This window comes from Alligator mississippiensis, chromosome 8, assembly GCF_030867095.1.
Source record: "Alligator mississippiensis isolate rAllMis1 chromosome 8, rAllMis1, whole genome shotgun sequence".
Taxonomy (NCBI): Eukaryota; Metazoa; Chordata; order Crocodylia; family Alligatoridae; genus Alligator; species Alligator mississippiensis.
Window position 1 is genome coordinate 81,300,300 of NC_081831.1, and position 15,169 is coordinate 81,315,468.

A 15,169-nucleotide genomic window follows, 5' to 3' on the forward strand; every position below is an offset into this window, starting at 1 on the left:
CAATGCTTTTTTCCCCAGATCGGGGATATTAGTGATGCTTTTCTCTGCCGTCCAGAGTAACAGGAGCTAGGGCAACACCCTCCTTCCTCCTCCTCTTCAGTGTTCATCCAGGCAGGTGGGAAATGGGCATGGTCACTGCAAAGGATGCAAGGGACCTAGTGGCTGTAGTGGCAGGGAAGCTGTATTGTTTCACGTAAGGTAATACTGTGATGGAGAAAGCATGGTTGTTTTAAACCCACCCCTGCAGTTCTCATGCTACCTTCAGCAAAGCAGGATGCATGACTTTTGCAAATCAGATGCATTTCTGTTGCTGTCACATTACCTCCTATAATGGGTTCGGGTCTGAAAGGGAAGTGGGGGTGAAGGAAGGGGGGCAGCCAGCCTCAGTGCTTTGTTTTTAGTTCACTTCGCTTTCCAGCTGCTCTCCAGCAGTCTGGCACTGGGCTCGTTGGGTCCACGGACCCGCAGAGCAGTGGTTAAAACTAATCAAGGAAATGGGTGTCTCTCGCTGGTGTGGCGGTGCTGTTCATTCACAACAGCCACCGCAACAGCATTTCTATTTGCAGTAGTCTTTTGCTTATTTTCCAAGTCTACCTTTCATCTGATCAGCTCCCTTGAACAAAACCTCCGGGGGCTTTGTTGGAGGCTTTTTCACGTGAGCAAGATGCTGCCATAAAAATTGCACAGGTGCTTTTAAAAAAGCAAAGGGAGGGGAGAGGAGGCAGGTGAACGCTTCCATGTAGGTGCTGGCGTTCGTTAGAGGCTTAGCGAGCGCGTCGTCTCCCTGGCCCCCGAGCGCTGCCTTCGCTGACATGCTGTCTCCTTTCCCTTCCAGGGCCGGTGTACTCGAGAGAACTGCAAATATCTCCACCCTCCCCCACACTTAAAAACACAGCTCGAAATCAATGGACGCAACAACCTGATCCAGCAGAAGACCGCGGCAGCCATGTTTGCACAGCAAATGCAGTTCATGCTCCCGGGTGCCCAGCTACAGCCAATTGTAAGTCGTGCGACGGCCCGGTCCTCTCTCTGCAGGTTCCCTCCCCATTTATCCCGCGCTCAGGCTCGGGCGAGAGAGCCCCTGTGCCCGCACGATGCCTCGTTGGCATCCCTGCCGGGCATCGGGCACCAGCTGCACGGCTCCTGCTGTAGGCTGGAAGCGTTGAGAACAGATTATCACCAGCCCCAAGTCCCCTGGGAGACCTTGCAGAGTCCACAGTACACGTGGATGTCCTTAAACCATCTTGGTTGACACGGTGCCCCTTGGGTGTAGCATGGAGAAAGGTCTGTGTGAAAACCGAGTTGGAAATTGGGCTCTCCCGACGTCCCCGTGCAGCTTTCTGAAGCTGTTTAGTCTCCGTCCTGCCATCCCTTGGCTTGTGAACCCCTTGCTTCCCAAGGTGTGGGCTGAGACCAGACAAGATGAATGCAATGCAGACCCCACCTGCAGCAGTCTGCGAGCTCGCGTGTTCCTCGCGGCCGGCACTCCCCTGCTCCTGCTGTTGCAGCGGCTGGTGTTATTTAGGAGCGTGCGGTCCAGCAAGCTAAGAGAAGGAAGGTCCTGGTCCCTGATGGATGCAGGCTGTGGCTACCTTTGGTTGTTGCAAATACGGTATCTAAAAAGATCTCCTTGCTGCAACAGCATGCACTCGAAAGCCATGACTCCCCGAGTCTCTGACCCGCACACATGCATGTGGGGTCTGTACGTGTCTCCACGCTGGCTTCTGTATGACTGTGTGCTCCTTGCTGATGTTGTGGTAGTGCCTAGAAGAGCCAGAGCCCATTCTCCTGGGTGCTGGTCCTGCTTGCCACCCAAAGGCAGCCCTTCCTCATGTGGCCCGCAGCTGGAGGAAGAGAGAGATTTGACTTTAGGTGCACGGATCAGTATATTTTCTTTAGGTGCCTCCCTGTAGAGGCCCAGCTGGCCTGCACTAATTAAATCCTCCTCCCAAGTATTGCCACTGCTAGCAGGTGCAATGGCAAGAGATTAGCCTCTCTGCACGTAGGGGAGGGAAAACCAGGACGTGTGTGTTTGGGATCTGGTTTCAGAGAAACTCTTGCTTCATGCCCATGCGTTCCCTCCACTCGCTCAGGATGGCACAGGACTGCCCTGTGGCAAGCTGGCTCTGTGGCTGGGGGGCCTGTGGTTATCTCTGGAGTACGGTGGGGTTGGGTGGATGGTTTATACCTATTATTATGCATGCATTTCAAAAGAAAGCAAGAAGTACCCGAGCGACTTTTAGAAATGAAGATCAGACCTGGGTTTTATAGAGAGAGGGTGATTAAGCACTGGCTCGGGGAAGTGGGGAATCCTCCGTCATTCCCAGGCTTGACGTCAGGACCGGTTATTGCCATAAAAATGCGCTCCAAGCCCAGACAGCCGTTGTGGGCTGGGTGTCGTTCTTTGGCAGGGATGACATCTGTGAAATAGCCGCCCTTCGAAATATCCCCGGTCTGTCCCGTTGAGCTGTGATTTGATTGTGACGGGCGTTGAGAATCCGTGTAAGCGCTGATCGCGGGTGGCACGTGCTCCCTGCTCAGAAGGATAACGGTGGCTGAACACGTTATCTGGAATAAGAAGGCTGTTCCCCCGGCATGACCGACCGGTGTGGTGGTGATGCCGTACAACTGGGCTAAAGTCACCAAGTAAAAATGCAGAACCGAGCTGCCTCTGAACAGACGTCTCCTCCCAGCGCCCTGCTCCTTGTTCCCCCCTTGAGCAGGGGATTGAGGGATGCAGAGAGAGATGCCCCGAGCTATGGCAGAGCTGGGGAACTGAACCCCGATGTCCTGAGTGTTGGCCCCATAAGGTCCATGAGGGTTGTTTGGCTAACCCTGGTATTATATCCTCAGAGAAGGCCGGGTACCAAACAGGCTGCTGTTCCTGAGGTGAAGACCCTTTCCCCAGGGTGCAGGGGGGAGAAGTTTGTTCAGAGGCACCTCCGAAGAGAAGGGAAGAGCTAGCAGCTCAATAAAGGTGCTAGAGAAGAAAGGCCTGAATTCCCAGAGAGCAATAGGGATGGTTTCCTGGAGCCTCTCGGAGGCTGGCGTGTCCCCAGCTGGGTTTTCCTCGACGGGGATTTTGTATTGTATTTTATGGCTCAGCTTGTGAAAACACCTTTCAATTTTCCCTTCTGGAAAGGTCACATCTTGCCCTGCTTAAAACCCAGGGGCCCAATTCATACCTAGTGCAAACTCTCTGGGGTCTCTGAAGCTGCCTGGGTTCCTCCATGGCTTCATTGCAGAAGTAACCGTAGCCAGTGCGGAGCATCCTCGGTGATGCCGTGGGAGAGAAAAGCACCTTGAATGTAGAAGTGAAAAGAGGTTGTGGTTTGTTCACTTGTGGCTTCCAAGGAAAGGCCTGAAGTGAAACCTCCCGACTTCCCTTTTCCCTGCCACGTCCACCAAAGGGCTATTGGAGCTGGTTCGAATTCCTGCTGCCCCACGTGGTCATCGACAAGCAGGGCTGGCAGGGATCTGCACAGGCCACGATCAACCCCCTCCAAACCATCCCAGACAAATCCATGATCCTAGAAATCATTGAAGTCCTAAAGAAGTGGCCCATAGCAGAAAAAGGGATGGGGGAAGATGGGTGGGAGCGACCAGCAAAGCCCAGAAGCAGGGGAAATACCCATGGAAGAACGAACACGGGCATCGCTACGTCTAGATCCTCCCCACCCCGTGGCCGACCAGCCTCGTCTTGCCCCCTCCAGTGATGGAGAGCCCACAGCTTCTCTAGGCATCTCTTGCACTGCTTCACTGGTCTCACCGCGGAGAAGTTTTCTTAGCACCAGCTTCAGGGCAGGCTTGGGATGGTTTAGAAAGAGAGGTCCATGTGAACTGCACGCCTCGACATTTTGAAGTGTGGTTCCACTCTGAGGCAGCCACGTAGACGGGGCGCCAGAGACCTCGGGCTTGAACCATGGTACCTGGACCAGCGCTGAATGCGTCCTGACTGTGGACTGGCACCTACACCAGTCTGCACCCATTTCGGACATCTCAGAGGTCATTTTCCTGCAGCATCAATAGAGAGGAAGCCCTGTGTTGCCATCTCTGAGCGCAGCCTGCAAACCTGGACACAACAGTGAGCGGGTGTGGATGGGCTCTTGCTTATTGAAACTCCCTGCATTGAAGTCCCTTGGTCGCTCTGCAGCAAGGCTGAGGCACGTGAATGCTTTTGGTTCATTTAATCTCGTTTCAAGCTGGGCCTTCTACCGAACTTGCTTTTCCAGCCCTTCGAGTCCTGACACGAAGCGGTGAGTTTACCCAGCACAGCGTACGTATCTCAGCCGCTGGCTATCTCGCCCCAAAGAGATCAGGCAGGTGCCAATTAAGCAGATCCCACAGTATTTAAAAAGTCTTACCGCTCGGCTGTTTTACGTGGTGCGTGATACCAAAGGCAAGTTTGGGAAACTGGAACCAAGCCTTAATTGCTGGCTTTGAGGGAGGCCGAGAAGGAAGGCGTGTAGCTGCAATATGTTTTCATTTGGCGGCGGCGTGGGGGCTACATTGATATCTCTGTTATAAATGGAGGTGTGTGTCTGGCGGAGATGGGGGCAAGCCTCTGATCAATATGACAGACAGGTCCAATTAACACTGTCACCTGTTTCTTATCAGTCCCATCCTTTCTGCTTGCCTTCGCGTGTTGTCAAAGCCTGCGTAGCCTGGCTTGCACCATCCTGGCAATACATTGTGGGTGTCTGGGGCTCTCCGGATCGGCTGGAGAAGCAGAGCTGTGCTTCTCTGAGCTCTGGCCCCGCTAGCTTTGGTAAAGGGAGAGGCCAGGAGATAGAGCATGGGATCTGTCCAGGCGCTTGGCTTCAGTGCCTGTCCATGCCCTGCCACTGATGTGCTGCATGGCCTTGGGTGAGGCAGCTCACCTCTTGGTGCCTCTGTTCCCCTTCTAGCCCAACCCATTTGCCTTCAGGTCCTCTGTCTTGCAGAGGCCCTGGCACCATCATGTCTGAGCACTACCAAAAGGTGTGTCTGCATTTCATACTGGGGTTCCCATTTATTTTCAAGGTCTTCCCTTATAAGGACCAGAGGCAATGCAGTAACAAGCATTTTTGGCCCGGGTGGAGCTGGCGTTGGGGCTGCATTCATCATGACCTCCTGCCTTCCCCTCCCCATCCCTCCCCTCCCCCCCCCCGTTCAGCATTGATTTGCCAGCCTGAGCACGTTTTTAATTAGGCAAATTCAAAACAGCTCCCAATTTGTTAAGAAAATCAGCCCTTGCCGCGGCACAGATCAAAGTCCCCGGCCAAGCGCAGCCGGCAGAGCAGAGACGCTCAGCCCCGGGACGATCGGCTTTGCCGTCTGTTTGCCACGCTTCCGTGCCCACGCGTAGCCGTGGGAGGGTCCCGTAGCAGCAGGCCACTTGCTCCACGAAGCGGAGAGACGTGCAAGGAGCGCCTGATCTCGAATGGGCCCGATCCCCGCTGCTGAGGACGGAGCCCGCGGTGCCCTGCAAGCTGGACTTGCATCTCGGTGGAGGTGCATTTCTGCTGCTTTTCCATCCAGGCACCCCGCTACCTGCTACACTCGATCCCCCGCATCTGTGTCCTGCTGTTCTGGTCCCAGTCGTACCCCCCGCTTCCCTTCTCAATCCTTCTGGGTAAAACACAGCTCCTCGGTTCATCCAGTGCTCCAGGGCTGCCGGTCTTTCCAGCCACCTTGCCCACCCTGCCGTCACGCATGGCCCAATGCCTCTTTCATTTTGCCCTGCTCTTGTGCTGCCTGGATTTTGTGTTCGCCCAGAGACTGAGGAAGTTTAGGTGGTCCCCTCCATTGCCGTGTTCGCTTAGCTGCTAATCCCAGCCACTCTCCCCTTTCTCTGCCTTGCTGAGCAGTTGTGAAGAAGCTGGGTGCTGCCTCTACCTTGTCCTAGCTGCATCCTCTTCAGCTGTTTCAGATCCTCTTTTTTTTTTTTTTCCTCCATCCCTTTCCTGTAATTGCTTTTATTATCAATGACCTGATCTTGCTGACTGCGGCCAGCCACTAATGCCCTGCCACCAGCCTGTAACCTGTTTCCCTTAGATTTTTAGCCTTTCTCTTACTGGCTGCACCTGCTGCTTTTGTTACAGACAGCCCCAAACTTGAATGATCGCAGACCCAGTGTGCAGAAAGAAAGAGATCTGTGGAGGCCGGGGCTGTGGCTCGAGCTGCGTTGCTGCAGAACGTGCCAGGGGCTCTGCAGGGAATGAGCTCCCTTGAAAGACACGTGTCTACTTCCAGCATCGTCTCGGCATCCTTTGGTTTGGGTTGCTGTCATCTGAAGAACTCCCCAGGTTTCCTTTGCATTTTGGAGTCCTTCAGGTCCTGAATCTCCCAGGCCCAGAGCCCTGCGTGTCCCATACCCCGGCAGGCTGTTGGAAACATCAGTGATGTATCAGAGCTGTTATGGGGATATACTTGATCTGAAGCCCATTTAGCCTCAACTCAAAAGCCCTTGCAAACAAATTGTATTGTCTTGCACACTCAGAGTGCTCACAAGCCTTTTTATAAGCCACCTTGATCAGTGGACCCAGTTGAGGAGCAAGTTAGGATTTTTCCTGTGCTTTAAACCAAGCTTAAGGGTTTGGACCAGACCTATAGGGGAGTGCATTCAATGCTGCTGCCACTAGTGTTACTGGGAAAGTCTGAGCTTTGTCCCCATGTCCTGCACTGAAATTGCCCTCTCCTAGGTCTGAGGGCAGCAGGTTTTACTGGGGGCTAGCTGCCTGCATGACGAAGGAACATAAGAGGATATAGCACGTAGGTAAAATGGACCGTGGACACAGCCTCATGGCCTGCCCTGCTTTGTAGAGGATGAAGACAGTGCCTGGATGATGGGGTCAGGGAGGAGAGTACGGATCTGGGGTTTAGTACCACCGAAGTAGCAGTTCCCATCAGGCGTCGCCAGCATACAGGGAAGTCGCCGGCATGCCTCTGGGGCTGGATCCCAAAGTGGGCCCAAGTGTCGCAGCAAGGAGCAGCCCCCGGCACAGAGCAAACCCGGTGGGGGTTCCCAGTGCAAGGCAGGGAGACGGGCTCGGCAACCAGAAAAACCACCGTCGGCCCTGATGGCGTGTTCCTGCATTGATCTCCCGCTGATTTTTGAGGCCCCCCCTTCTTATTTGCATTGCAAACCCTGTGGGCTTGGCAGTGTCAGCAGCTGCTCTGGTCGCCAGCCCACAGAGAGGCCTCACAGAGGGCTGCAGAGAAGGAGAGGCTGTGGCTGGGATTTGTGCTGGAAGCCGAGGCTGTGGCTCGCTCCCAGCAGCTGGAGGAGGGCTGGCACCAGGCGAGCAGCAGGAGCAAAAGCAAGCGTGGAGCTCCCAAGGTTCAATCTGCGCCCCAGGGCAGGGCAGGGGAGAGCAGCCGCATTTAGTAAGTGGCACCGGGGCGTCAAACTGGCACAGGCAGAGGAGACGGCTGCAAAACCTTGAGACCGGCAGGGCTGAGCCAAGCCGGCACGTATGCTGCAGCCTCCCTCCTACGTGCATGTGTTTGGGGGTTGCTCCCGGGCAGATGAGCTCCGCTGGGCAGGGCAGGATCCAGGAGGGTGCAGTTGTACCTCCCTTCGCTTCCTACTCCACCCAAAGCTTAACACCAGCTGGCAGGAGCGGGGGCATTGGTATTCAGGCAGCAATGACCGTTGACATCACGGCTCATTGTCATCTACCTCTTCGTTCCGCTCATCTGAACGACCCTCTCATCGTTTTACTGGTGTTGATGCTCAACCAATCAAGCTCACCTTGGTTCTGCCAGCCTGATGTCTGTTGGCTGCTCCTGGTTGCGGAGCTCCTATTTCACAGCCCTGCCGGCTGTTTTGAACTCATTCCTATGAAGCTCTGCTTGTTTTTGCTTCAATCAAACTGATTAATACAGCCCTAGACTGCTAGCACATTAGTAAAGCTTCTAGTTTATTTTTAACCAGAGAAAAATAGGTGTTGTTTTATGCGCGATGATGCATCTCACCCTCTGCACCTCCCCTTATTAAAATCCTGGATGTATGCATGGTGGCGTGACACCACGTCTCTACTCCCCTGATGCTGGGAATCCCCGGGGCTCTGGGAAGGGCAGCGGGCATGTCTGGTATCATGTCCCCGCTAAGGGTCAGCAAGTAGACAAAGGAGGTGACTGGAGGGGATCATGCCCCAGTGCCACTCTCTGCCTTGGGAGAGCTGGTGCTCAGGACCCTCGAGGCAAGCTCCTCTGCCTAAATGCCAGCTGCCAAGCAGAGCAGGAACAAGTGGGCAGCGCTTGCTTCTTGGCAGCGGCCCCAGGCTGATTGGGAGGGGATGAAGACATGGCCACGATGTAGAGCCGGCTCGGCCAGCCCTGGACCTCCTGGAGCGCAGCCGAATCCTACCGCACAGGCAGACGGGGAAGTTTGGGCCACCGTGCAGGAGTGGGTGCATCGGGCGAGCTCGGACAGCTCGTGGCAGGTGCCCGCCCGATGTGGTGAGAACCGGCCGGGCTCTGAGCCTCTGAAAATAGCCTTGACCACGCAAATGATGACAGCCGTTCAGCAGACGCCAGTCTAATTGCTAGCGCTTGCCTCGAGGAGCAGGCTGCAATGCTTGCCGACTTCCTGCTGACCTGCACAGCTCTTTGGGTGGGGGAAGCTGAGTATGTTAAGACTTTAAAGAGCTTTTCCAGCAACAAAGGGTGTAATGGTGCTTGGGAGCCCCAGGGAAGTGCTCGGGGAAAGCGAGTGATTTCATAAAGGGCTGCGTGCTCGAGCTTTTAACAACTCCCCTCTTCCATCGACGCACCGGGTCCTGGGTCAGGCACCAGCACTGCTGAGGCCCGCAGGGAGAAAATTGGGAGCGCCTCTCGGTGAGAGAGGATTATTCAGTGCTGCCAGATCGAAGGGGGATGCTTCCCTCACTTGGTCGCTTTTGAGAGAAGCGGGGGGCACGCTTGGGAATGAGCGCTCGACCCCTTCTTCATCCCAGAGAAGATGCTCGCCCACCATGGGGAGCTGCAATCTTTCCGGGGACTGCTGGGTTGAGAATATAGGCGCCGCGTGGCTGGGCGCAGGAGAGGAGATAATTTATTCCAGTTCAAACCATCTAGGTGTTTCCTAGCCCGGGAGAGTGGCGATAGGAGGAGCTGGCAAGTCACACAACGTACACATGCGGCTTCTTTTCAGACCCCTTCATGACTGAGAGAGCGAGCGTAAAAATAAATCTGGAGACATCTGCTGATGGAGGCACCCCTGTGATTTCTGGCATCCTTTTGCAAGCGGGCTCGCTCTCTGCGGCTGAACGGGGAATTCGAGCCGCCTGAAGTGGAATGCAAATTTCCGACTGTGCAAAGAGGGCTTTTGTTGCAACCCCGACTTTACGCTGGAGACGGACACGGAGAAGGATAATGCCAATGATGGCAATGACAAGCTACACGCTGCCATCGCGCTGGCCCTAATCCAAGGCCGCGGCCAGCTGAGGGCCCAGTTTGAGTGCAGATTCTTTTGATATTGATTGTTTTATTTTATGCATGGAGGAAAGGGCTGGCATGGTCCTGGGAGAGTTTTAAGGCTGCACAAGTGCATAGTGCATCCATGCTAGTAACGACCCGCGGTTGTGGCCAAATGATTCACACGTAATGGCAGGAAATTTCCACGTGCTGCGGGAGCCGTGTTGAGTGCTGAGGCAGCAGGAGGGTGGATGGCAGTGCCGCGGTTCAGCCCAGAAACATTGCCCCAGTGTGCCCTAGAGGGCGGGGTACCACCGTGTAGGAACCGGACAAAAAATAGCCTCACCTGTTACTGAAATGAAGCTGTTTCTGGGGCAAAATACGGTAGTGCTTAACTGCAAGCAAGCAAATCATCCCACTGAATTTGGTCAAACTATTCAGCAAGCCACTGCTTTACACCCTCGTTAGATGTGTGCATAAAGAAGGCAATGAGAGGTATCCTCGCGGGTATTGCTGCAGGCATCCAAGTAGGCAGAATAGAAATACCCAAGATGGAAACTGGCCTGGGTACTTTTGATGACAACCCTGTTTCCCTGACTAGAAACTGCTGTGGGGGTTTCATGGCCAAGTGCAGCCAAGACCTTTGTTTCATATCTCACGCAGAAAACCATCGCCTCTTGCAGCCGGCCTTCTGACGCACTGCCTTCGTCCCGGCTTGGGGGAAGAAGTGCCACCCGCGGTCAGCGAGGCAATGCAGCATGGGGTAGAGATGCCCTTGCTAGATTTAAACGAGCTAGATTGGGGTTCAGAAGCAGTCTAGTCATGGCAACGAACCCGTTTCCTCATGTCCTCCCCTGAGTGTGTAGGATGGATGCACCAAAGAGGATGAATTCACTGGGGTGTGATGCCTGGTTAACGTGGCCTTGCTTTCTTTGCCAGTGTGGGTTCTTAATTAGGCCATTAAACTTAGAAAGGTCATGGGTACACGTTCTTACGAGTCAAGATGCCTTGTGGTCAGAGTGAGTCACGTGGCTGTGAGTCAGTAGGAATGAATGGATCCCTGCAAAATGGCCATAAATGAATTAAGTGCAGAGCAGAACGTCTCGGTGTTGCTCATCACGCTGTCTGAAGGCACGTTTGGTGTTACGCACTAGCCTTCCACCGGCCAAAACTAACACTGGGCACCATGGTAACACTCATCTCCTTTTTTGTGTTTTTTTTTCTTACCTACAGACTACGTTTCCTGTGACTCCATCGCTTGCAACAAGTCCCACCATGGCTTTTAGTCCCTACCTAAGTCATGTTTCTCCTGGGATGGGCTTGGTCCCTGCAGAGCTTTTACCAAATACGCCTGTCCTGGTGTCCGGAAATCCTACTGTTACAGTGCCAGGAGGCTCTGCTGGTCAGAAACTGATGCGTACGGATAAACTGGAGGTATTTGGACTATCAGATCTAATGCTGTTTGATGGCGGGGAGGGGGACAGACACCAGCAGACATTAGCCGTGCCAGCCTGCAACCCAAATGGGTGACGCAGCCCAAGGCAGAACTTCCCTTGCAGTGAGTTAGGCTGGACGTGTGTCACCGTAACAGTGTGGCCAGGGAGGAAGTGAGGGCACTATCCTGAACTCGAGCAGGACCCCGTCCTGGCCCCCTGGAGACCCCTGGAAAGACACTGCCGGAGGTCTCGGTCCGGGTTGTGGGAAGCAGGAGGCGAGGGGTGGCCGGCTGGTGATGGGAATGGTGGGGATGTATAACATGAAGTAAACACGTTGAGTGGAAAAGCATCTTTTCCTAATTAGAAAGGCAAAAAAAAAAACGGTCCTTATCTAGGCGAGCAATGTTGGGGAGCTTTCATCTGCAGTCCTAGCAGATGCACTGTGACTGTTTGAGACCTAGAGAGTAGACTGAAATAGGGCATAGGAAACCAGGGTGGATCCGGGCTGATCCAGGCACGCCGTCAGGGATGGGGAGACGTCACTCAGGACGCCAGCGTAAGCTGCTGTAACTTCAAAGCCCTCGCTTTGACCTGTATACTGCCCCGTTGGTTGCTTTTCCAGCCTGCTACATGCCTTCTGCTCGCTGAGCATGTAACCTGCACCACACTCTGCCGGTCTGATTTATCCCACCCGCCCACAGGGCAGCTGGATTTCTGCCTGGCGCATCCCCGCGCGATGCTTTTCAGTTCAGGCCACCTGCCAGGGCCTTCGGATGGAAACGTTGCTGTCGGCTGTTGAGCTTAAGGCCTTGTCAGTAGGTCACCGAGCCGGTGATTCTGGCAACAGCTTAAAGAGCGCGTCGTCCAGTCAGGATGAGCTAGGATCAGGCACCGCACGGGTCAGAGTTCAGCCCGTTCCCAGGAGAGAGCCTTCCCCCTGCCCTCAAGAGTGCCTTCCTCCTGCAAAAGCTTGCTTTTGGCACATTCAGCGTGTTGCTTGAGACTGTGCTTCTTTTAACCCAGAGTTTTAAACCGTGTGACCTCAATAGGTTAAAATGGCAAAGGCTTAATATAAAGCATAGCACACAGGGAGGGATGAAGTACTGGCAGCTTGCAGCCAGTGGCTTTGCTGGGCTAAGGTGTCACCCAGGAAGCTTTATATTGTGCACATGCACTGCTCCATACTTCCCATTGCATTCATTAGCACTCTTAGCTACCTTGCGTTGGGACTGATTTGGAGTAGCCCCTGCTCACGAGTCGCCCACCCTCAGTGCTCCTGAATGTGAGCAAGGTTGAGTAGGATCAGGACCCAGCCTCCGATGACTGTCACGTGTCCCACTTTCTTGACGCCCTTCGACAAAGATGCTGAGCGAAGGGTAACTAACCGTTGTACTCAATGATGTGACTTTCTTTTAAGGTTTGCCGAGAGTTTCAGCGTGGAAATTGCACACGTGGTGAGAACGATTGCCGTTACGCTCACCCGATAGATATTGCAATGATAGACACAAATGAAAATACTGTTACAGTTTGCATGGATTACATCAAAGGGCGATGCTCTAGGGAGAAATGCAAGTACTTTCACCCCCCTGCACACCTGCAAGCCAAAATCAAAGCAGCTCAACACCAGGTGAACCAGACAGCTGCAGCTGCAATGGTAAGGGCATGACTGACCGTATCGAACCGTAGAGCCATTGCTAAAAGGTTTTATTTGTGCAATAAGTTGAAAAGCAGTGCAAAGCATTTGGAAGAGGCTTAATGATGAGCTGAGAGTGTGTGCGGTATGAATACCATCTCTCCACCCCTTCATTGTAATCATTGTGGCATGATGCACTGAATGATGCATCACATCTCATTGTTCAGGGGCGAGATGGCAAAGCACGTGCTCTTCCGCCAGGATGTTCTGGGGTGAAACGCAGCGGAGATTAACGCAGCGTCAGGAAGAATGAATTACAATCATCCCAAATAGCTAGCAATCAACCCAGTCTAATGCAAGGAGTAAAATCATGGCCCAGCGACTTCAGTGGGGATGAGATGTCTCCTGCTGAGCCTAGAAAAATCAAGCAGCCCATGCCTTTTCTGGGGGTCGGACCTGTGAAGCGAGGAGCACCTCCAGCCCAGGTGATAGCTGTACCATGCCACCTCCCAGGCGCTGGGTGCATTTGAACTTCAGTTACCGCTCCCCAAACCAGCACAGCGGCAGGTAGAGGCCAGAAGGCAGGTCAAGGGATTCCCATCATTGCCAGCTTGTGCAAATAAATGCACGTAGCCCCATTGACTTAGTGGAGCTGCATCTGTTGGCATCACCTTCCTCAGTGCATTTAAAAAGGCAGCCAAGTCCTAGCTGCGGGGAGGAGCTGACTGGGGGCTGGGACAGTTGTTGCTGTTGTAAATTCCCCTGTGGAAAATGAATATTTCAAAAGGCGCTGGACTCGTGCCAGTTCAGAAATTCTCAGGATATAAGGCTGATGGGGTTTTACTGAATCACTTTCCCTGCAGAAAGCAGGACGGGTGTTTTCCATCCAAGATGAAACAAAAACTGGGCGCAGTAATCTTTCAGGCATCAAGCAATGTTCACGCTGTGCCCGTAGTTGTAAAAATAAGACAGCTATCCTTCTGGTAGGATCAGTCATACCTGGAAAGGCTTATGAGGAACTGATTGATGCTATGGGGTTTCTCCGGCCTGCACAGTTTATCTGCAGCAAGAGAAGGGAGTAGCAGCTCCTTCGTGTTATTTCTGTTGTTGGAAGAAACAGCTTTACTTCAGTCTAAGTCTTGGGAACCCTCCTGAAAGGAGAGCCCCCATGTTCATGACACATGAAGTTTTACTTTCCCCGAATTCCCTGGGATGCTGATACTTAGCTGAAGCCAGCACGTGTTTTATTCATGCTGCTGGCTTCTGTCAAAACCGTAATTAACCCTGTTGGTGTGCCGCTAACTGGAACCTTTAAAATATTTATTGATTGCATGTTGCAACACCCTGGCTACCAAAACAGTTTATATTATTCATTAACGTCTCAAGGTTTGATGCATTTATTGTATCTGTTGAGGCGAACGCTTTGAGAAGGGAAGAACGGGGTCTGAGCTTCCATCAGGAATCGTGCGCGACACAAGTCAGCTGAATAATCCCTTGGCGCATAGATTTGGGATCCACTCGAGACTAAGTAGGGCAGGGAGGGATCTCTGGCAGGCCTGAGTTTGCAGACGCTTACCCCACCCAGGGCCTGGTCCGACCGCACAGAAAGTTTCCCGTTCAAATCAAGGGAGTGTAATCGGGTTATTGGTCTCCAGACGGGGACAGGTGTGGGATTAGGGATGCTTCCCTTGCTGTGGACTCGTGTGTGTTAAGCAGATGCAGAAATCAGCCTGAGGTCCAGCCAGCCGGTCCTTATACTTGAATAATGCATTCCAGTACTATGTTTTTTGTATAGCAAAACCCCTGCTAAACCTGCTAGTTCTTCAAGTATTTATAGCCTGATGGGTGGTGAGTCACAGTGCCATTATTTTAGATCAAACGCTAAATCCACCATCCACAAGGGTATTTCTTTTGCCTCGAAGCTTCCTGAGATAAACCAGCTGACTAATAGAGCTAGTCCGATTCATGCTAGCGACCGCCCCGTGTTGTGCATGCCTGGTCTTTTTAATATGTTGTATAATGCATTCATTTTTTTTTTTTCTCTTCACCTCTCCACAATGTTGCTCTCCTTTTGACGCACCTTTTGCTTGCTGTTTTTTGTTGTTATGCTTGAAATCCCCCTTTGGCCCATTGCCATCATGTGCTCGCTGCCTGCTAATTAAGACTCAGCCAGCTGTCAGATCACTGAAGCGACCCCTCGAGGCAACCTTTGACCTGGTACTTGGACCTTTCACCTTCTTGCTTTGCACGTAACCATCTTAGACTGCCTGAACGCTTTTCTCATTTGTTGTTTTGTGTTGACGCATCAGGAGACTGCCCATCACGATCGGAAATGTTACGCCATGCTTTCCGACGTGCCGCTCCATGCCAAAGCGATACATCTCCCTGCACAGGCATTTGGAAACTGTTAACGAGCTGAGCTTTTCTTCAGGAAGCCCAGATGCGGTTGGGAGCTGTTTAATTATCACCCTGTTTTTAATCAGCCTGTTTTCAAACACCAGCAGCTGGGGCACGGTGGACGGCGGTGCCTTAGCTGGATGCCTTTCACACCTCAGGCCTGAAACGCGCCCGAAGTGTCGGAGGAGTCTCGTAGTACAAGACAGGGACGCTGCTTGCACCACGGTTGTCCAGGGTCCGGCTGCTTTTCCATTAGAAGCCCTAATAGCTGAGGCTTGTCTGGGCATTGCCAATGGCTTCC

General features: G+C 53.1%; 1 protein-coding gene across 11 annotated transcripts in view; it reads left to right on the forward strand.

Moving 5' to 3' along the window:
* The window catches only part of MBNL3 (muscleblind like splicing regulator 3), a 95,955-nt gene that overhangs the window by 58,343 nt on the left and 22,443 nt on the right, over nucleotides 1-15,169 (forward strand). For 8 of the 11 annotated variants that reach the window (XR_009464035.1, XM_059732906.1, XM_059732907.1 and 5 more), the window contains 4 exons: nucleotides 836-1,000; nucleotides 10,636-10,836; nucleotides 12,256-12,492; nucleotides 14,635-14,688. Coding sequence is in view for 9 of the 11 variants with exons in the window: in XM_059732906.1 (XP_059588889.1) it covers nucleotides 836-1,000; nucleotides 10,636-10,836; nucleotides 12,256-12,492; nucleotides 14,635-14,688 (657 nt within the window). In the remaining 2 variants the exon portion in view is untranslated. The remainder of the gene's footprint in view (nucleotides 1-835; nucleotides 1,001-10,635; nucleotides 10,837-12,255; nucleotides 12,493-14,634; nucleotides 14,689-15,169) is intronic. The other 3 variants (XR_009464036.1, XM_059732908.1, XM_059732909.1) reach the window with 1 other exon arrangement.